Source organism: Balaenoptera acutorostrata, chromosome 8 (genome assembly GCF_949987535.1).
Source record: "Balaenoptera acutorostrata chromosome 8, mBalAcu1.1, whole genome shotgun sequence".
Taxonomy (NCBI): Eukaryota; Metazoa; Chordata; class Mammalia; order Artiodactyla; family Balaenopteridae; genus Balaenoptera; species Balaenoptera acutorostrata.
This window is the reverse complement of record NC_080071.1, coordinates 80,995,516-81,019,113: the sequence shown is the minus strand read 5'-3', so window position 1 is coordinate 81,019,113 and position 23,598 is coordinate 80,995,516. Positions and strand designations below refer to the sequence as shown.

The following is a 23,598-nucleotide window of genomic DNA, read 5'->3' as shown; positions in this document are numbered from 1 at the left end:
GCTCTAGTTTTTGCATTTGTGACTGACAGTATAATACCTTGGCATCTTTTTATGGTTAGGTCAAAGGCCAGGTACTAGGCCTTTATGTAAAATAAAACTAGGGCAACATCGTAAATACTGTAAAGGTTAAGAGTATTGTGCTTGATAATTAGCTTTCTTCCTTGCCGTCCATTTTAGCCCCTCTTTCAAACAGATTAATAGAACCATAAACACCTTGATTACTATGCCCTGTGAACTGTTTTTGTGTGTGTGCACTGATTATGTAGCAATCTATGACTGAGTTTAGGGAGGCAAGTATTAATTCAGCCAGAGGTAGGCCCTGTGGTGGTGCAGTCATATCTTGCTGTAGGAAAGGAAATGAAACTTTTGTCCACAAAGGGGAGTGCTCCCCATATATATACATATGTGTGTGTGTGTATATATGATAATTTTATGTAATATCATATATATATATGATAATTTATTTACGCAGAGTTGAGCTAACATTCATTCACCTTTGCGCTTATGTGGATAATAAATTCATTCATTCAGCAGGTATACAATGACTGTGTATTATGTATCAGACACTATATGCTAAACAACTGGGTTCCTTTTTCCGGTTTCTTCTATCACTGGGCAGTTTTATGATGTGGACATCCCATTTGGGCAGATAATCCTGGTTTCCCAAGCCTAATTTAAGAACAGTGATTTTATCAATGATCCAGGTGTAAGCTATCAAAGCATATTAGAAATCTTTAGTATTGTTTCTTTTCTCATTTTTTATTTTGAATTTGATAATAAAATTCTCATTAAAGAAGTGACTTTCTAAGGCTTTAGATACCTAATTGTCATCAGAAGTTATTTAAAACCATCATTATTTAGAACACTTAGAAACTCAGCAAAAATATTAGATACTGTAGCAATTATTCCAACCACTTGATAGTATATTAGCCTTAAACTAATTTGAAAGTCCACTTCTAATTTTTTTAGAAACACTTGTTGATATGTAACATAAATTAAACTGCACAATTTTTTTTGCCCATTTTTTTAAAAATGTGGGTTTTCTGGGGTTTGTTTTTTTCGTAATTTGTGGGAGTTCTTTATATGTTCTGGATAAATGTTCTTTGTTAAATAATATATGTATTGTGAGGTAATGTCTTCCATTCTGGGCTTGCCCTTTCTCTTAATGGTGTCTTTGATCAGAGAAGTTTTTAATTTCAATTAATTTCAGTTTTTCAATCTGCAGTTGTTGGATAAAGTGTTGTAAACATACCAGTTAGTCAGATTTACTAATCAAGTTCAGATCTTCCACGTCTTTACTAAACTTTTTGTCTGCTTGTTCTGTCAACTACCAAGAAATATTAAAATCTTCAGATTTGATTTGTTTGTTTATTCTTTTAGTTTATATATTTTGAGGTTTTGTTACAAAGTGAATATCAATTTAGGGTTTTTATCTTCCTATTGAATCGACTTTTATTTTTCTGAAATATCCTTCTTTATCACTAGTAATACTTCTTGCTTAAAGACTACTTTGTCTAGTGTTACTAAATGAGCTTTCTTACAATTAATGTTTGTATGGCAAACTTCATCTCATCCTTTTCTTTCCACCTTTTTGTGTCCTTATATTTAAGGTGTGTCACTTGTAAGTACCATATAGTAACATGCTTTTTAACCTATCTGATAATCTTTGTTTTTAAATTGAAGCATATAATTCATTTACATTTAATGTGACTACTGATGTATTTAGGTTTATATTTGCCATCCTACTGTTTTGGTTTTTTCCTGTTTGTCTTATCTGTTCTTTTGATTTTTTTCAGCTTTCTTTTCTCCTTTTAGGTGAATCAAGTATGATTTATTATCCTATCCCCTTCCCCCATTAGCTGTTATTTATATATGCTTTTATTATTATTATTTTAGGGATTACCTTAGAGATTACAACATAGATCCTTGACTTATAGTTTACCTTATGTTAGTTTTTTCTTAAAACCACTTCTGGATAGTATCGGACTCTTAGAATACTTTGACTTCCTGGGGCTTTTCCCCCTTAGTTTTTAGACATTTGATCCTGGAGTGCTTGTTTTGTTTTGGTGCGGGGACAGGCCTGGTAATTTTTCCAACATTGTGTATGAAAAATTGTGGAGGCCCTGGATGATGATGTTTTCCTTCATAGGATCATAGATCACCATGATCTAGTTGAAGCTGGCTTTTAGGCTTTGTTAAGGTTGATCTGTTTTCAGTTTGCCTTTTTTTCCAGGGCATGTTTTTACACACAGGAAATAACCCCTTCTGGGGTCTCAGTTAAAAGCCTGAGTTGTTTACTGCTTTGCCCTTCATGTTACTGTGCCTTGAGATACCAGCTTTTGTCTCTCTCTGCTGCAAGTCTGCCAACAGTCTCTGTTCAGCTCTTTAGTCTCCCAGTGCTGCTTTCTGTTTGGTATTTTGGTGTCTCATCCATGCTTAGGTGATGTGTCAGTAAACATCTCAGTGAAAATTGCTTGCAGAATTTCTGGCTCCTCTTTACATTTCTCTCTTCTTCAGACTTCTGCCTCGTAAGTCTTAGCTGCTTGATAGCCAGCCCACCTGTGACTTTCTGCTTGGCCTCTTATTTCCAGTCCTCCAAATACAACAAATGACCCAAGGGAACGAGTGAAGGCGAACGTAGGGCTCCTCTCAGTATACTTGTCTTTTCTCCAGAATCCAGGCCCCGCAAGTCCAGGTTGCTTTTGGTGCTCTTTGATGCTTTTAAACAGTATTTGTTTGTTTGTTGTAATTGTTGTAAAACGCACATAACATAAAAGTTATTATCTTAATCATTTTAAAGTGTACAGTTAGCTTGGTGGTGTTAAGTACATTCATACTGTTGCACAGCCATCACCTCCATTCATTTCCAGAATTTTCATCTTGCAAAACTAAAACCTGATACCCATTAAATGATAACTCCCCATTCCCCACCCCCTGGTCACCACCACTGTACTTTCTGTATGAATTAGACCACTCTAGCTACCTCATATAAGTGGAATCGTAGAGTATCTGTCCTTTCGCAACTCAGGTTTCATCCATGTTGTAGCCTGAGTCTGAATTCCCTTCCTTAATAGATTAATGGTTACCAGAGGGAAAGGGGGATGGGGGCAGGGCAAGATGGGTAAAGGGGGTTGGCTGTGTGATGACAGAAACTAAACATTTGGTGGTGAGCACGTTGTAGTGTATACAGAAGTCATAATATAATGTTGTACACATGAAATGTATGTAATGTTATAAACCAGTGTTGCATCAATTTTAAAAATTGCCTTTCTTTTTCAGGCTGAATAATATTCAGTTGGATGGATATACCACATTTGCTTATCCATTCATCTGTCAGTGGTCACTTGGCTTGTTTCCACCCTTGGGCAATTTTGAATAATGCTGCTATGAACATGGGTGTATGAATATTTCTTTAAGACCCTTCTTTTGACTCTTTCGAGTATAAACCTAGATGGTAGAATTGCTAGATCATATGGTAATGCTGTTTTTATTTTTATTTATTTATTTACCCTTCTTATTTAAATTTTTTTTTATTTTTTAAAAATTTATTTAATTATTTTATTTATTTGGTTGCGCCAGATCTTAGTTGCAGCATGCGGGCTCCTGCTGCTTTTCTGTTCCCTTTTTTTAAAAAAAAGGTAAACGAAAACAGTTATAGATCTTCTTGCCTTGAGGACAAGAAAGTGAAAGAAGAATTATTTAAGTTTAATTAAGCTCCTTGACAGTGTGCTTGATAAACCAACTTTCAGAGCTATTCACTTCAATTTAAAAAGTGGTCTTTGCCTAAATAAATAGCTGCCATTGGTCATAAGTGGGATCAAGCAGGGAAGTGTAGATAAATGAGCACTAATCCATAACTGCCCTTATTTAGTTCATTAGTGGTGTTATTAAAAGTACTGAACTGCTGGTATTTGAAGCAAAAATTTTATAACAAGCTCCCTCAAAAAATAATTGAGACAAAGGACTATTGTATTTATATTTGTAGTACTCAGTGTTCAGAGTTGAATGTAACCCAAAGGTTAGTTTTAGAATTTGCTTCCCAAATACCTATGTAATCTTACAAGAAAACAGTGTTCAAATGAGACAACTAGATATGAGTGATATTGAAAGAGCTTATAATTTGTCCTTTCCTTGGGTGCATCATTGATTCCTATGCCCAGTACACATTTATCCTAGTTTGCTTTTTCGTGATACAATGACTGTTGGTTAAAAATATTTCCCGAACCATTTCTTCTGGATAAAATAGTAAGAGTTGTTTTTTTTTTTTTTTTTTAATTTTTATTTATTTATTTATTTATGGCTGCATTGGGTCTTCGTTTCTGTGCGAGGGCTTTCTCTTGTTGCGGCAAGTGGGGGCCACTCTTCATCGCGGTGCGCGGGCCTCTCACTATCGTGGCCTCTCTTGTGGAGCACAGGCTCCAGACGCGCAGGCTCAGTAATTGTGGCTCACGGGCCTAGTTGCTACGCGGCATGTGGGATCTTCCCAGACCAGGGCTCGAACCCGTGTCCCCTGCATTGGCAGGCAGATTCTCAACCACTGCGCCACCAGGGAAGCCCCAAGAGTTATTTTTTGAAGTTCATTATCAAATTTTTGCTGTTTTATTTTTATCTAAATACCACTCCCTGAGTCATGAAGCTTTTTAGCCCACTTGCACAGTTACTCCTTGACTTTGCACAGGTTTAGCTTTCATAAAATCTATATTTTCACATAGTGTGTCTTGACACATCTAAGAATACTTTTGCATGCTGAGTTTGATCTGTCATATATTAGTTAAATATTTAGGTATCTTGGTGGATTAGGTGTCTTGGTGAAGCCATCAGTTAAGGGGAAAAGGTTTGCTTGGCCTAGGAATAGCAACTCCCAAGAGGGAACCATAAACAGAGATTTTAAATGTAATTTTATCTCTGTAGTTATGAAACTCACATCCCTTTAGTAAATCTAATGTTTGATCCAGATGTGAGGCTTTCAAATGGATTTTTCATAACATTTTATATTTAAAATGCCTGTATTTTGGCTTTCAAAAGGCAAATAGAAGCAACCACCAACTTTCTATCTCTGTTGAGCTCTCTTCAATAGATAAATGACTAATGTTGGACTCATACAAACTACCTTTTGGTCAAATTAAATATTCACATAGAAAGGTATACAAAATAGTCTTCCAGTGATTTAAATGATCAGAGCTAAATTGATATTGTATTACATAAAATTAGCCACTTATTTTTTAACAAAGAGAGATTCCTGTTAGAATCTATTATGAAAGGCTGTTGTGTACCCACAGGCTGAATTCCTTCTGATAGTGCTGATAAACAGTAAACAGAAGATTTAGCATGTTCATTCAGCAGATATTTTAATGATCATGTGCAGATCACAAGTTTATTGTGAATGTGTGCCTGCATTAGTTTACGCACACATAAACACTCAGATGTATGTATGTGTAGCTTTTATTTTACTTGATGGTAATTAATCATATGTACCAAACAATATAAATGACTATTTGGTATTACTAATTTAAGTGGCTATACTCATGTTTGCAGGTTTTCCCTTCTCTATGTATTAGCTCTCTGGTATCTATAATCATATTTCAGGGTTAACAGCTTTTCTTAATATTATGTCGTTTAATTATAATCATTATACACCTTGACGGTCTCACATTAAAAGACAAGGGTTTGGCTTTTATCCTACAACATCTGTATTTCCCTTATCCCCAGTCATCCTCCATGGATGTAAATTTTCTACGCTTTGCTCAAATACTCCAACCATGTGTTCCCATCATACCTGGCTTCTTTTACTCTGAAACATTGTTCTCTCCCATATGCATTCTGCCTGAAGAACTCATCAGTTGCACCTGGCTCTCGTTCTGTCTTGTTGCCACAGGGCTTAAGATAGCAGATATTATAGGCCAATACGGTTATAGACTCACCTGCTTTGGTAGTGATAGCATCACTGTGTTTAGGATTGAGAAGAGAGGAACCCAGGCCAGGGGAGACTGATAACAGAAAGGGAAGGAGTAATATTGAAATGTGTCTTGATCCCTAGTATATGTTAATTTTTGATCAGAGAGTTAAGCTTCAAAGGAAATCAGAGTTTTAGAGACTGTCTTGACCAGCCCTTTATGTTACCCAGGACCGGAGTGGGTAAATGACTTACTCAGGGTCACACCACCAGTTAATGGTAGAGCCAAAGATAATACGAAGAATTCTATAACTGGCACGTCCACTTTAGAAAACAAACAATTTGGCAATTTTCATATGGCTCAATAGTACTTCTACTCATAGAAATCCATCCGAGAAAAATGAAAGCATACGTCCAACAAGAAGATTGCACCCAAGTGTTCATAGCAACGTTACTCATAGTAGACTGGAAACAGCCAGTAAACTGGAAACAGCCCCAAATATCCATCAGCTGATAAATGGATAAGCTAAATGTGGCATATCCAATACAATGGAATACTTCAGCCCCAAAAAGGAATGAAATACTAATATATGTTATATTAATGAACCTTAGCAAGTTTACACTTGATGAAAAATCAGACACAAAAGATTACATGTTCTATGCTTCCACTTATATGAAATGTCCAGGAAAGGAAATGTATAGAAAGAGAAAGCAGAGGTGCTGGAAGTGGAGATTGACTGCGGAAGGGCTGGAGGGATTTTTCCTTTTTCTTTTTTCTTTCTTTTTTTGAGTGATGGAAGTATATTCTAGAACTGGATTGTGGCAATGACTACACAATATAGAAATTTACTGTAAATAATTGAACTCATGCTCTTAAAATGAGTGAATTTTATGGCATATAACTGCAATAAAGCCAAAAGGGGAAAACATTAAAAAATTTTCACTTTAACACTCTTAGTTTACTCTGAAGATTACATTGCATGTGTCTTTTGTTCTGTAATTTTTTTTTTTTAACTTTTAAATTTATTTATTTATTTATTTTATGGCTGTGTTGGGTCTTCGTTTCTGTGCGAGGGCTTCCTCTAGTTGTGGCAAGCGGGGACCACTCTTAATCGCGGTGCGCGGGCCTCTCACTATCGCGGCCTCTCTTGTTGCGGAGCACAGGCTCCAGACGCGCAGGCTCAGTAGTTGTGGCTCATGGGCCTAGTTGCTCCGTGGCATGTGGGATCTTCCCAGACCAGGGTTCGAACCCATGTCCCCTGCATTGGCAGGCAGATTCTCAACCACTGCGCCACCAGGGAAGCCCTGTTCTGTAATTCTTAAAGGGAGTTGCCTTTAACCAAAAACAATAAAATCTGACTTGGTTCTTTGACATTTCTCTTAGCCTAAATTAAGAACATTTGGTTTCCTAAGAAAGAGGTTAGTGTCTTAGTAGACATATGTTAAGTTTGCTTATATCGTATGTATGGGATGTTATATATCCCCTACAAGATGTGCTGAATGTCACAGAGGCATATATAGTACAGTTGAAACTTAACAGTACCTGCCTGAATTAACAATACTTTCTATTCTAGCTGTGAAACAGCCTGATTGATACAAAGTTCTCTCAGTGCTGTTCCACTACTATTCATTGTATCTTCTCTGTTTTGCTCTTGTCAGTTGAGCTTTGCTCACTGAGAGTCAGTTGTATTTGTTTTCAAGCTTGTTTATGCTAGTTGTATTTCTTGTTATTACATCATTTTATATTGTGTAAGTCAATAAAAGTGTGAAAAACAATAAAATTTGTTATTTGGCAAACTAGATTGAATGTTTTGGAAAGACTTGACAAAGGCAAATCACTAAATATTGGGTAATTTGGTAATTTATAAGACTGGAGTGGAAATTGTAAAAATCTAGAAGGCCTTTTACATTGCTTCACAGTTGTCTCTGGTCATTAGCCATCTTAATGAAACTGAAAGTAGACAGGCTAGAAATTTATGATGTATGGGTATATGTGAGAAAGACAGCATTGACTTCTAATCACAGGACTCATGTTCAAAGAAAAAGTCTTTATCTCAGTGAATGCTTATATGTTTTAAATTAAAATGTTTAAGGTGCTGGTGTGGTGTGTGTGTGTATGTTTAATAGTTTTCCTCTTTTACCACTTTAGCTAGCTAGTTACTGGTTTTGATTGCATTGGGTAAGAGTGATTCTGTATTTGGTACAGAATCTGTACCATAGAAATTTATAATCAAAATTGTAAAAATCAAATTTATAAATAATTTACTCAATAATTGGAGTGATTATTTTTTCTCATTGCTTCATAAATTATTAGATTTATGCCAGTTTTTATTGAATGTGTTTTGTTTTATGCTGAAAAGTAAGCCAGAATCAGGATGGTAGTGGAGGGTGGGGAGTGTTGGACCTGAAGGTCATGAGAGTGAAGAGTAGCTTCAGTGCGTAGAAAACAGTGAGGCCATCGAAAAGGAGGAGGGATGCGGCCAGGGCAAAACTCAGAATTTACGATCTTGAGGAAAGAAGTATGAAATTCAAAAATTTATTGAAGAAGTCATCAATGAAAATTTTGAACTTTAACTGAAGTTGCTGTCAGGATTTGAAAAATGTGAAATAAAATGGAGAAAGTGAGCACCAACAATGCTAATAAAAGAGCAGCTTTCCTTGTAGCCATTAGGTATGTACCATTGTGTGAGATGAGTGAAAGTTGGAGGATAGTGTCTGTGAAGAGAGTGCTACTCATGGAGAATTTAGTAAAAATTGGCTAGAAAGGTGATCAAGACCATTTAATACTAATACGGTAGAACTTCTGTTCACGTTTACCTTGTATTTGGTGTTGCTTGTATTAACAGTGTTCCTTTAAAAGTTCAGAGATCACAGTTTGCAGTGAGTCTTACTGTTTTTGGATTACAAATGCCTTTCAGAATCTGGTGAAAACTACGGACTCTTTCCAAAATACTTATGTATGAACAAACACACAATAATTTAAAAATTTTGGGAAGTTCACAGACCCGCCAAAGCCGGGAGAGATCCTGGTTAAGAACAGAAAGGAATTCTTTTACTAATCCTTTTGTGAATTAAGAACAGTAGTTTTATTTCAGTGTATTTTGGTGTAAATACAGATTTTAAAATATTTCACAAAATAGGACTTTTATGGCCAATAATTCTGGATTATCTGTACTCTATTAAGTGAGACACCGGTAATCATGTTGGTAAGAACTTGAAAGTTAGATGACTACCGGTAAATAATCTGAAATGGCAGTAGCTAGGGGTGTTTTAATTATGTAATACTGAATGCTGCTCTATTATAAGCATTAGAACCTTTTAACATTTACCAGTAAACAGTCAGCTTAAGTCACATGCATCTGTATTTCATTCAGCTCTCAGTTTTACTTAATATGATCTTCAGGTACAGTATTTAAGAAAATAAGAACCATATTTGTGCATGGTATGGCTTTGGGGAGAAAGGAAGTTCTGCCTGCCTTGCTGTCTACCTTTCGCCTCTGCTTTCTGCTGACTTGCCTCTCTCCCTGGGTGGGGTGCTTGCTTTTTTCCTCCCTTTTTCTTAAGGTAAATGGGCAACCGCCTATAGCCATTGTTTGTTTCAGTAGCAATTGTAAATTGTAAGGACTTACTATATATAACTTTTATATAACTTGGGAGGTACTAGAAAATTCCATGTTGCTTGAAGTGTTTCTCACCTGAAAAATTGACCACTTTTGGAATTTTATTTCCTTTATTATTGTAACTCAAAAGGATTATTTTTATGTTCGCAAGAGTTGTACTAATGTTTATATTATGGTTTTGTTTTAACTGCAGGACCGTGTGTACGTACAACAAAATAATGTGGAGAATGTCTACAATTTGGGATTAATTATTTTTCGAGATCAAGTTGTACGTTATGGGTGTATTAGGGATCACCTACGACAAACGTTGTTGGATATGATTGCCAGAGAGCGGAAAGGAGAAGTTGTAGACCGGTATAATAATCTTTTTACTCTTTGGGTTTTGGTTTTTAGTGGTTATATCTTGAGAACCGATTTCACTGTCTTAATTTTATTAAAGTAAATTAAAGTTTGATTGTCCAGCATATTATGAAAATACTCAAAAACTTTATATCACAGTTAACAAAGTTAGCTAGATTGTAACTAAAAAGCACACATTTATTTTTAGAAGAAACCATCCTAAGCTTTTATTTAATATACTTTTAAAAAGCAAATCGGCCATTAGTCTTCTTTTTGATTTTTTTATGTATTTTTTTTATGCTGGCTTTTTTTTTTTTTTTTTTTGCTATTTGATAATATATTTTTTTCTTCTGTAAAAGGGCTTTTGGCTAGCATTTATTTTTAAGGTCTTTGAAGAAAAAAATGTTGAACATAGTCTAAAATGACTAAGAACTCTTGTACCCCTTTTGTTAAGTCGTATTCCGCCCCCCCAAACATTGTTGCAGTGCCATTTTTGTGACACTGCAGCCAGAGTGGCTTGAAACATGCAAGACTGCTTTCTTTGCTTCTTTGTATTCAAAGCAGCTGTTAGAGGAAGACTTGTAAAGTTCTTTTTATTTCATCTTTGGTGCTTGGTCAGGATTGCCCCAAAGCCATTTGGTGCAAAAAAATTATATTGCCTAGGAGCAACTGTGCGTTGTACCCATGTTGAGTGCTGTAGACTCCTGCTCTCCTCCCTGCTTCTTGATAGCCTGTTGATTCTTTTTGCGCTTTTAAGTACACAGGAATATTTAGTCATTTAAAATATATTTTCTTCAAAAATCCTAAGTTACAACAGCATGAGAACAACTTGAGATAAATAGCTGTGCAGTCAAGATACGCTTTCCAGTTAAAATTACTCTAAATCTTTATGTTATAAATTAGTTGCTTATGGAAGATTGGTCACTTAGGTTAAAAAACTTGCTCTGAAAGTCTTTCTAGCTACTTCTGCTGCATCTTTTACATGAATCTTTAATGTGTTTTTATTATCAAGTGGTTTAACTTCTTTTGACAGAGGCGCAATAAGAAATGCTTGCCAGATGTTAATGATTTTAGGTCTCGAAGGACGATCAGTCTATGAAGAAGATTTTGAGGCTCCTTTTTTGGAAATGTCTGCAGAGTTTTTTCAGGTAATCAGTGAAGATATAAATAAATACTCTTTTAAGATGTTCTTAAAATTACCGAATATAGTTAGTAATTTAAGCATTTTGACCTTTTTGTACTGTGGCCCTTTGGGGAAGAGGGTGCAAATTACACCCTTCAGCACACCTACCCCACAGTCTCACGTTCCAGTGAAGGAACTTTCTGAAAATAAGTCAAAGAGGTTGGACTTACACACATGATTTTTAAAAAATTATATGTATAAAATATATAAACTTAGAAATAACCTTAAATTTTATTATATTTGTATGTTACTAACTATTTACCATAGATTCACAGGCAGTACATCACCAGTGAAGTTTCACTATTCAGGCTTTTTGGTAATATAAGTTACTAGTAAAATAAATATAGATATATGCATGATCTCGTAAGGCATATATATGTCTTAAAAGCTGTTGATTAGGAAATTAAAAGTCAGTAAGTACAGTTGGTAAAAATTTGCAGCAGTATATACAACCCCAAATCAACTACGTTGCTGAAAGTAAAGCTAAACCAGTACTATTTTGTAATGAAATGATAACAACAAGGACTGAGTACTATGACAAATGATAAGACAATATTTATAAGGTCATGATAATCAGACATTCTTCCTGAAAGCCTCAACTATCTGAGCAATTTATAGTAGGAGCTTTGTAGTGTTGCTAAAGTAGACCTTACTGGTCAACTTTAGTAATAACCTTTTAAAGAACTAAATGAATAGAACGTTACAATAGCTCTACAGTGCGTCATTCATAGAAGCCATTGGATGAGTATAGAAGTAGACTCGGGGGGTTTCGATGTCCTTTGGACTGGTGTAACCCCCAGGCCGCTTTTCAGAAATCAGCCTGTAGCCATCAGGAAGCCTTGTGTGGCCTGTACTGGTGAGCCTGGACCATACTTCATGAACTATTAATTTTATAATGTAGGAAACAGGCTTTATTTTCTGGTAACACAGCAACTACTTCTAGATATTTTTGGCAACGTTTTTGACGTTTGCATTTGTTTTAATTACCTTCATTACAGTATAGAAATACCAGTAGATGGTTATTGTCAGGATCCCAAAGTGTGTTGCAGTGGCATATGTATACATCTGTGTGTATATATAAAATACAGTTTTAACAGGGAAGTGACGGTCTCACCAAGATTTTTGTTTGGTGTGTTAATGTTTATTCTTAGAAACTTGATTATTTTAAACTGCTTTTTTTTTAACATCTTTATTGGAGTATAATTGCTCTACAATGTTGTGTTAGTTTCTGTTGTACAACAAAGTGAATCAGCTATAAGTATACATATATCCCCATATCCCCTCCCTTTTGAGCCTCCCTCCCACCCTCCCTGTCCCACCCCTCTAGGTGGTCACAGAGCATCGAGCTGAGCTCCCTGTGCTATGCGGCAGCTTCCCACTAGCCATCCATTTTACATTTGGTATAAACTACTTTTTATTAAGAGAATGGGAAATGTTATTAAATTTTGTACATAATTTATATTAATACATCTTCTATTATGTAATTCTTAGATATATTTGTTAATTTTACTATGAGATTGAAGTCAATTGAGCCAACATTTAAAATTTACTGGAATTTCTCTAAGGCTGGTGTTAGAAGACAAGATTAATAGTTACTCAAAAGCTCTATTTCTCAAAGTTTATATATATTCCTTTGAGAGCGGGAGTGGGGTGGCAGGCGGACTTTAGTAACTACCAGTATGCCAGCAAAACTGTATGATAAACATGATGAATCTTTTTAGGCATAATTTTACAATAAAACAAATCAAAGAAGAATTTCCCACTCTCACTTGGGGTCAGATGCTTCATTCTATACTTTTGATCTTCACTGGCGTGTGCTTACTTTTTCTGCTATTTGGAATACACTGGCAAAGTCTGAAAAACGCTGCTTAAGGATAATGTATTAATTAAGTCTTATGTAAGTAATGCTTTAAAGGGTATAATTCGGACTATATGAATATATATAATAAGACAGTATATAAAATGTTAATAGTGCTTGGGATATTTAGTTTGGTTTATGAGAAACTGTAGAAACCCAGTTAAAAGCAGAAGCACATTTTGCTTCTGTGTTTTTTAAAAAAAAAAATCATGCTTCTTATTTGCAGATGGAAAGCCAGAAATTTTTAGCAGAAAACAGTGCTTCAGTATATATAAAGAAAGTAGAAGCTAGAATTAATGAAGAAATAGAACGGGTGATGCACTGCCTTGACAAATCAACTGAAGAGCCAATTGTAAAGGTGGTTGAGAGGGAACTCATTTCCAAGCACATGAAAACTATAGTAGAAATGGAGAATTCGGGGCTAGTACATATGTTGAAAAACGGAAAGACAGAAGGTAAGTGTTAGCAGTTGAGAAATAATTAAAGTCTTATTGTTCTACCAGGTTCTCAGTATTTTTTTTTCTATTGTAGTTTATGAATGTCAGTTTTCAAGAAGTTGTGGTGTTTGTCATTAATTTATCACTGTTGTTACTTTACACATATTAATGAGGATTTTAGATATTCCTAGTGAATCAAGTGGCTTTTTTTTTTCTTTCATCTTAAGTCTCCTCACTTTTTGTTTTTCTTAACCCAAAAGGTAAGTTTAGGGACGTCCCTGGCGGTCCAGTGGTTAAGACCCCGTGCTTCGGCTGCAGGGGGCACAGGTTCGATCCCTGGTTGGGGAACTAAGATCCCACAAGCCACACAGCGCACCAAAGGGGCGGGGGGGGGAAATAGAGTAGAGGAGAAAAAAAAAGAGCTTAAAAAAAAGAAGAAGATTAATATTATTGATGAGGTCAATGATCTCCTCACCTATTCCTGTACTTTATATTTCTATAGCAGGGTGTTTAGACTCTTCTTTCCCACACACTCTCCTGTAGTTTTTGTGATTCTTCTACAGTCTGAAGTTCCAATCTTAAAATTTTTGTAAGCATTTCTTTGGGAGTTAGTTGTGGTAAGGGTACCAAAAATGCAAAAATATTTGTCTTCCATGTTGACATATTTAGATAAATTAGTAGATTGGTTTTGGGAACTCTTGTTATAGACTGAAAGAGGAGAAAGGAGAATTGCTTAAAAGTAAACATTTTGGAGATAACTAACATTTACTCTTCTTGGCTATTTACCTGATTTTCCTAAAATGTTATTTTGTAACAAGTACTCTAGGAGAAATTATAAAGAATAGTCATGTTGTCCTCCTCCTTGATTTCTGAAGGTTTTCTTTAAAACTATGACTGGATAAGTCACTGATACGGTATTAAAAAATAAACAAATTTGGTGCTCTTAGATGAAGTCTTAGCAATATTTTAGCCATGTATTTCTTATAAAATAAATACATATTGCCTGTTGGGTCATGACATAGGTAAGGAATAGAAAAAAAATTTTTTTAAGTTAATAATTTAAAACGGAGGATGTACGAGAAGGGAAAACAAAGATGGTAGGCAGAGAGGTTGTTCCATTCTTTCTCTAGTGGAATCTTTGCCTTGTGTTTTCAAGTGGTTATATTTCTATATATGTGCTAAGTTCCTAAAAAGTTGTATGTAAATTTGTTGTTTTTATTAAACTAGAGAAAGTTACTTTTTAAAAGACCCTTCTGGTAAACCTTTTTTATAAAAGCAAAAATGCAAAACAAAAATGATTTTTAAGGATGTTTGTCATGTTTTCTAAAATAAGCTACTCCTGGATGCCTATGGTCTGTCAGGGATTGGCAAGCTTTTTTTGTAAAAGGCCAGATAATAAATATTTTAAGTGTTTGGACCAGACAGTAAACTACTCATCTCTGCTGTAATAGTGAGAAAGTAGGCATAGGCAATAACACAAACTAATTAAACTTGACTGTGTTCCTATAAAACTTTGATTTTTATTTTTCAAACATTTAAAAATGTGAAAACCATTCTTAGTTTGTGAGCTGTACAAAAACAAGCAGCGGGCTGTAGTTGGTCCATGGGCTATAGTTTGATGACCCTGATCATAATGATCCCTGGCAGATAGGACTTTATGAAAAGCATTTTCCTTTACTTAAAATGAGAATCTATCCTTTTTTTTTTTTTTGATTTTTTAAAAAAAATAAATTTATTTATTTATTTTTGGCTGTGTTGGGTCTTTGTTGCTGCACGTGGGCTTTCTCTAGTTGCGACGAGCGGGGGTTACTCTTCATTGTGGTGCGTGGGCTTCTCATGGTGGTGGCTTCTCTTGTTGCGGAGCACAGGCTCTAGGCACGCGGGCTCAGTAGTTGTGGCTCACAGGCTCTAGAGCTCAGGCTCAGTAGTTGTGGCTCATGGCCTTAGTTGCTCCACGGCATGTGGGATCTTCCCGGACCAGGGCTCAAACCCGTGTCCCCTGCATTGGCAGGTGGATTCTTAACCACTGTGCCACCAGGGAAGCCCTCAATTTTCTAATGTACTGTTTAGTTATTGAGTTAATGCTTTCTTAGTCACCTTGGGTGGGGGTTGTTGAGGAGGGGAGATGAAATGGGCTTGGAGATTAGAGGCTAGGAAATGTTTGATGGGGAGGTTGTTGAGCATACCTGAATTGTAACTGAAACCTGCATGGAGACTTGTGTTAAAGGCATTAAGTATACCTAACACATGGCAGGTGCTTAATAAGTGCTTAAATAATGGAGTATCAGAATAGCCACTTACCATAGTTTCTATTTAGTACTTAATGTTCTCCACAACTAAGCAGCTTTCTGTGATTCTAAATTAAATTTTAAAATCATGGCTTCAGTTTGCCTGGCTTTCCACTAGAAACCTAATTGCAGAATATCTTTAATTATGCTAGGCCCTCCTCATGAGCAGTATGTCAAGAATACGTCAGAGACACAGCTTCACCATTATGAAGCCAAATATCTCATAAATCAGAAAGTGAAAAACAGTTTTTTCCCACCATGAATGGAGGATGAGTTGGATTGATAATTAAATGCAGATAACATTATGAAATTAAGTTTGAATGGTATCATTTTATTGTTTTATGAAGTGTATACAGAAATAATGATATTTAATTTTTGAATGACGCATATTTTTCATTTTCTCTTTCACATTCTCCACTAAGCCATACATTTATATACAGTGAATTACATATAATGAAATTGTATTAATTTACATACTGTTAAATATACATGCGACTAAGCAAAACTGTAACAGCATAGGAACAAAGTAGACAAAGTTGGGAACTATTTTGTTAGAGGTATTTGATATGCCAAGTTTACTGTAGTATATATGTCCATAAATTATTGTCGTGTTTGTAATATTTGTTTTTAACATGGGAAACTTGGTTGTAATTTATAACAAGTGTGAGAAACTATAAGATTTGCTGTTATTTTGGACATATATTATTGATGAAAGCACTTTTTAATGAAATTTGCTTTTGAAAGTCACTGAAACAAATTTTGAAGCCCTTTTTGTAAAACTTGTTTCCAGGTATCTTTAAAATACATACAACTTCAGTTTTAGGATCTAAGTTGCTCTTATAAATGTAGACCAGGGTGGCAAATTATAGCCTGTCTGCCAAATCTGGCCCACTGTCAGTTTGGTTGAAAAAAAAAAATCAAAAGAGTAGTATTTCATTACACATGAAAATTATATAAATTTTAGATCTCAGTGTCCATAAATCAAGTTTTATTGGAGCACAGTCATGCCCATTCACTTATGTATTATCTGCAGCTTCTTTATGGCTACAATGGCAAAATCGAGTAGTTGCAAAAGAGACCATGTGGTCCACAAGTTTAAAATATTTACTCTCTGGTGCTTTACAGAAAACAGTTTTCCAGCCACTGATCTAGAAACTGCTAACTGTACTAACTCCATATTTAAAAGTTCTCGATCATAAAACCTTTTTATATCATTGTAAAGTTGACACTATAGCCTCCCAGTAAATTCTTATTTCAGAGATACATTAGATGTATCGAAAAGCAGTATTTTAACTCCACATTTTAATCTTGTAAAAAATAGAGTCCAGAGTTTTCCTTCTAAATAAAAACAATGTAGTGAGATAAACCAATTTTTAAAATATACATATTGGCTTAGGTCAACACCTGGGAAATATTAGGGATTGCTCTGAGGAAAATATTAAAGAATAGGAATTTATGCTGTAAGTTTCACATGAATTTTACCATGATGTGTAATGAAATAAGTCCTAATATATTTAATTTTATTTGTTGTCATGGCTGTCATTTGAACTTTTGAGATAGATATACTTAAAGATTATCTGGAAGACTTTAATTGGTTTTTAAATTTCTTCCCTATTACATTAACTGCCAATTATACCACAGTTAAAGTTATCCTTTTGATAGTTGTTTTGCAGTATTAACTAGATTCTAGATTAGAATTATATAGGTTAAATTATGTAGGAACTCAAAACTGCAGTTTTTTGTGACTATAATGCTGTTTGGACATCTCTTCCATGTAAACTAAAATTTGCTATGACATTTTATTGATGCTTTTAAAGTATCTCATCTGTATCTCATCTGTATTTTGTAAATTGCAATAATAACCATTAACTAGCTTTTTTTCCCCTGTTTTCCTGGGGTTTTTTTTTTTTTAAATAGTTTTTCATGTGGTCAGCAAATGATCATAATGGAGAAATAAGCTTCTTTAAGTATCGCAAATCACCATGAACAGAGATTCAAATTTCTTTTCTTAATTTTTAATGTAGCCAATTTGTGTGTTCGTTCTGATTGCAGACCTTGCTTGCATGTACAAGTTATTTAGTCGTGTGCCAAATGGTTTGAAAACGATGTGTGAGTGTATGAGTTCCTATTTGAGGGAACAAGGTAAAGCCCTTGTTTCTGAGGAAGGAGAAGGAAAGAATCCCGTTGACTATATCCAGGTAAGTAAATACAGAAGATTCTCTTTATCATAAAGTAATTTTGGCAAGTGCTAAAAAGGTCACTTTTACAAAGCTATGTAGTATGTATTTCTCACTTAATTTTTCCAATGGTAAATTAATGTGTAATCCTAAATATTTTAGAATTTTGGAAAGCATGTACATTTATATCAGGGATACAAACTCAAACACTTCTTTTCATTTATTAGCTTGTCTGATGAAGAAGTCTTTATTTAAATAGTCTCAAGAATGAAAGTTCTACTTTTTTGTATGCTTTAGTGTTCATATACTACCTTAGTGTGTTCAAGAAAAAATAACTGTGTTTTAGTGACTTTTTGGTTCAAGATATTTTGCTTTCAAGCAGTACAACAAATATGCTCTCAAGTTTTTCGTATTTTAATATAAATAAGCTTTCTCTATGTATTTTTAAAGCAAATTTTCTCTCAGGCTCACCCATTCAGTCAAGATAGAGGAAGGTGGGGAGAAAAAGTGAGGAGAATCTTTGGTTCATCTTTAATAGAATAATACATAAATGGAAGATAGAATACTTCTCTCACCACTGACATTTTTAACAGGCTTAGATACAGGCTTGAAAATAGCAATGTAGAATCAGTAAGTTTAACACTGAATGCACACATTTATTACCAGCAAAGTTAAACGTACGTAGTTACACATGTATTGTGTATAGGAAAGTTACTATAATGTATCCTAAGTTTCTTTGTTTTTATTTGGAAGGGCTTATTGGATCTGAAGAGTAGGTTTGATCGCTTCCTCCAGGAATCGTTTAATAACGACCGGCTCTTTAAACAAACTATTGCGGGTGACTTTGAGTATTTTCTCAACCTCAACTCCAGGTCCCCTGAATACCTCTCATTATTTATTGATGATAAGCTGAAAAAGGGAGTCAAAGGGGTAAGTATTAATGCATTTGAAAATATATTAAGTTTTATTTGTAGATATAAAATAAGGAAATAAAATATAAAATCAAGGAATTTTGTAGCTATAAAATTAAACAGTCCTCTTTTTCTATGCTTAAATGTGCACTGTGATATTTGAAAGGATTGTTTCAAGTATTTGAAATGGTCACAAAAAGTACTTTGACATTTCACTGAATGTGTAACTGGCATCAAAAACAACTGCACATCCATAGACTTGAGATTGTGAGGGTTAGATATGCTATAGAGATAATAAGGAACTAGAAAACAGCTATCCATGTGGCACATAGAATGTTGCTTGCTGTCACCTGGTTCTGGGGGTTATGTATCCAACAATACTTGAGTGCCAAAAATTTGAAGGCACAGACTAGAATAGGTATCAGAAAAATAGTTTGAAAGCATATATGGAAGCTCAGTTTCAAGCCTTTATAATATACCTGGGATCTTGGAAGCTCACTACAGCACAGAAAATCAAAATAAGCAGATTGTGATCACACATAAATTGGTCTTCTTGACTTCATCTTGGGATTTGTGAGACAGGAGGGCAAAGCAATAAATAGGTAGCTATAACAAAGAAACAAATAAGAGAAAGATTACTAAGGGCACCAAACAGAAAAGACACAGCTGAGTAGTCTACCATAGTTTTTAATATAAGCTTAATACAACCTGCCACAGTATCATCTTGCCCTTATTTAAAAGATTAGGGGCAAGAGGCCTTTTCACTTTTGGAATTATAACAAACTATTACCATTCTGGTTGCACAATTTAGATTTTGACTGAGCTTATATAAAAATATCTTGTCTTTTGGCCATGTAAGTTTCTGCCTAGATACTATGCAAGGGCATAGTAAAATTCTTTTATGTGATTAAAATTTCATTTCTTCTGTTCTCAGTCATCCTTTAATCCAGCCATGTATCACTTCATGCCTCCCTTTCAGAGGTAGCCCACTAGGGAGTGGAACTCCATTCCAGCCCCTGATTAATGCTGCACTAGATGAGGATTTAAGAGTCGTGCTACTAGATGAAGTAGGAGGCACTTTCTCGCACTAGATCCCTCCTCCTGACATATCTCAACCAGATGTTTATGTTTGTTATCAAACAGTGTTTTTAAACTATTGATGAACTGTGATGCTGTTTTTGTAGAACTAAAATTGTGTAATTGTTAAATTGTCTTTTCAATGGTTTGCAGCTAACAGAACAAGAAGTAGAAACAATATTGGATAAGGCAATGGTCCTTTTTAGGTTTATGCAAGAAAAAGATGTATTTGAACGTTATTATAAACAACACTTGGCAAGGAGACTTCTCACAAATAAAAGTGTTTCTGATGACTCTGAAAAAAATATGATTTCTAAGTTAAAGGTAAGGTGTATTTAAGATGGAATGGAGTGCACCTAACTAATGATTATCACATAATTGAACACAAGCAACATGTGACTGGAAAATACTTAATTGATTTAAAATACTTATTTCTATGAATTAATAAAACTAGATTTTTTTTTTTTTTTTGAGCAGGCTGTACTTAGATTTGTTCAAGTTCTGGGACATTCACAGTGTGCTGGAATTTCTCTTGATGTGGCAAATACATTCATTCATGGAGATCTGGGGCAGGATTAGTACAAGGGAAACAATAAAGGGAATATCATCATATAGTTCTGTTTCACAAAATGTGGTCCACAGACTACCTGTACCCATATCACCTGATACGGGTGTTTCTTGTTGAAAACATAGGAGTTCTGAGCACTACCTTCAGTGAGGTTTATGGGAATCTCAGAGTCTGGGAATTTGCATTTTAAAATAAAATTCTTGGATTAATCTTAATCACACTGAAGTTGGTATCCACAGACATAGAACAACTATTGGAAAGATTTAGGAAGGATGACAGTAACATGAAAGAGTTTCTTTGTACATTTTCTAATAGTAAAATCCATCATTTATTTGTACATATTTGTTTTTCTTCCACAGACTGAATGTGGATGTCAATTCACATCAAAACTGGAAGGAATGTTTAGGGATATGAGCATCTCAAACACAACTATGGATGAGTTCAGGCAACATCTACAGGCAACTGGGGTAGGATTCTTCATTAATTTCTACTTATATAAATGTGTTTATGTAAAGTCTTTTGTAATGGGCATTTTCATCCATTCAGATAACTGAATTGCTGGTGTTATTTCTTTATTTTATTTTTTTTAAAAACTTTTATTGGAGTATAGTTGATTTACAATGTTGTATTAGTTTCAGGTGTACAGCAAAGTGAATCAGTTGTACATACCATATATCCACTCTTTTTTTTTTAGATTCTTTTCCCAAGAAAAGAATATAGGCCATTACAGAGTATTGAGTAGAGTTCCCTGTGCTATGCAGCAGGTTCTTATTAGTTATCTATTTTATATATAGTAGTGTGTATATGTCAATCTCAGTCTCCCAATTTATCCTTCCCCCCACCCCATGTCATTTCTTTAAATGCCATTAGTGACAACATATGTATTGTCTGTGAGTGCTTTAAAAATTATTTCTCCCATATAACCTCTTTTTCTAACTATTAATCTTAAAATATTTTTTCTTATTCTTATAAAACTTAGTTTATCTTCCCCACTTGAAGGAATGTACTGAAAATTTAATAAATAGTGATTCTGCTGTTATAACCATTTTTAGGTTAGGGAAAGAATACCAGGCTTAGGGAAGCTTACTGAGTTTTAATACTCTTCCTTTTACTTTACCCCAGGATGGTGCTGTCTTAGAATTGTTACTTGATTTTCCTGTGCGTCAGTATTCTTATTCATCTGAAATGTCAGGATAAATGGGCCTGACATCCTCAGGGTCGGTGGAGGGTGAACTGAGTATAAAAACGCTGATGCTAGTGTGTTATAAATGTGGTTTTGTATTGTGATTCCCAGAAGGCAGTAAGCTGCAACTTATATGGCCTTGGAGTCCAGTGGGGTTTTGTGAAGATTCAGTGGGGTTTAATGAAGTTCAGAATTTTCCCTTCTCTTCTTTTTTTTTTTTAACTGTTTTTCAACTGTAACTTTAAGTTTAGAGAACTCCACATTTTTTCTTTAAAGTTTTCTCTCTCAACTGACCATATACTACTTCATAATTAAGACATGTCACAACCATTAAAAAAAATTGGAGGTCTTTTCTTTGATATTTAAATATGAGATTATCACTTCTGCTGGTCCCATAGTCTCATCACAAACAAAATATGTGAAAATACCTAATTCTGTAGAAATGGACATTTATATATATTAAGACATTCTGACTCAGAGGGACTTCTGTTTCCTCTTTGTTAAAAATAGTTGTGTGATTTGCCTCGGATGTTTACAGTGGAGAAAGGCTGAGAGCAGGAAAGATAGACTCTGTGATAAATAGAAATTTGAGTGGGCAGGGACTGAATAATGTGATTATCCTAGATGTTTTTCTTTTTTAGATTGTTCAGAGATTTGTGCTTCATTCTGTCTAATGCATTGATAAAATCATATTTTCATATGGTACATTTTTTGGTTTTTTGTTTTTTTTTTTTCTTCCACTAATGTTACACATATTAAGAGCTATGAGGAGATAAGCTGGTCTGAATAAATGCTGTATTGAAACCATGTAAAGGAATGTTCCTGGATGGGTCCAAAACCCTTACTATTTTTTTAGCTGTCTAATTACCTTATCTGTGGTAGTTGAAGGCCTTTTGATAAGGCAATTATGGTCTTTATTTACTCTTGACCACTCTCTTGCACTTGTTTCATTTAAAAAAGAGGGAATGATTGTTCAACGTCATAATTTCATCAGATTGTTTGCTTTTGTTATTTTCTATTGTTATGAAGTTTGTGCATTTTCTGTTCTTTCATTTTGATTATTCAGATATATCCTGCACTTTATGGTGGAATATTTGTTTCATAATTTGTTAACCCAGTAAGTAGAGTACTTATCAAGATGCTCAAAGTTATATATCTGCTCATCTGTTTGCAGCTTTCACTTTGTAAGGCCATTATTTGCATGCAATTATTGGCTATTTTGTAATTGTTTAAACTAAGCATCTTAAGCTTCACGTCCCCTAAGCCTTAATCTTCATTAGAAAGATTTGATGAAAAGTGACAGAGGAATCAAAACAAATCTTGAACTTTCTGAACTCTTGGAACCCTTTTAAAACATCATCAATCCTCAGATAATTCTCTGTAACTTTCTTAAAGGTTCTTGGCCTGTTTAAATATGCCAAGAGAATGACTCTTCTGTTTACTTTTAGAAGTCATTAACAAGTACTTTTCTTAAAATTCTAAATACTTGTGGTATATTTTATTTAGGCAAGTTGTATTTATTATGCTGAGGGAAATTTAAGTGTTTGTGCATTTTTTCCTGTGTTGTACTTTTTTAATGGGGATAGGAACAGGAAAACCACCTTGCTATCATATTTCTGTTTATTTATATCAGCAAATCATATCATATCCAGACAGACTTTTCTGGTACCTCTGTTTCTGTGTACTTGTCCCTGTCATGTGCTGTCTTGGAAAATAAGCTGAGTGGCTTAAAAATAATACTAAGAGATTTAGAAAGAAAAGGTCCAAACCATTGGAGTAATAGTTCCTTGAGGTTCTTTCTTTTTCTTTTTCCTTTTTTTCTTTTTAATAAATTTATTTATTTATTTATTTTTGGCTGCATTGGGTCTTCCTTGCTGTGCTCGGGCTTTCTCTAGTTGCGCTGAGCGGGGGGCTACTCTGGTTTTGCGGTGCGTGGGCTTCTCATTGCGGTGGCTTCTCCTCTTGCGGAGCACAGGCTCTAGGCACGCGGGCTCTAGAGCGCAGGCTCAGTAGTTGTGGCGCACGGGCTTAGTTGCTCCACAGCATGTGGGATCTTCCCGGGCC

General features: G+C 34.8%; 1 protein-coding gene across 2 annotated transcripts in view; it reads left to right on the top strand.

The window, feature by feature from the left end:
* Nucleotides 1–23,598, top strand: part of CUL3 (cullin 3) — a 97,316-nt gene that overhangs the window by 48,730 nt on the left and 24,988 nt on the right. For both annotated transcript variants that reach the window (XM_057551242.1, XM_057551241.1), the window contains 7 exons: nucleotides 9,707–9,867; nucleotides 10,886–11,000; nucleotides 13,120–13,348; nucleotides 17,671–17,816; nucleotides 18,549–18,725; nucleotides 19,937–20,107; nucleotides 20,711–20,818. In XM_057551242.1, the coding sequence (XP_057407225.1) occupies nucleotides 9,707–9,867; nucleotides 10,886–11,000; nucleotides 13,120–13,348; nucleotides 17,671–17,816; nucleotides 18,549–18,725; nucleotides 19,937–20,107; nucleotides 20,711–20,818 (1,107 nt within the window). The remainder of the gene's footprint in view (nucleotides 1–9,706; nucleotides 9,868–10,885; nucleotides 11,001–13,119; nucleotides 13,349–17,670; nucleotides 17,817–18,548; nucleotides 18,726–19,936; nucleotides 20,108–20,710; nucleotides 20,819–23,598) is intronic.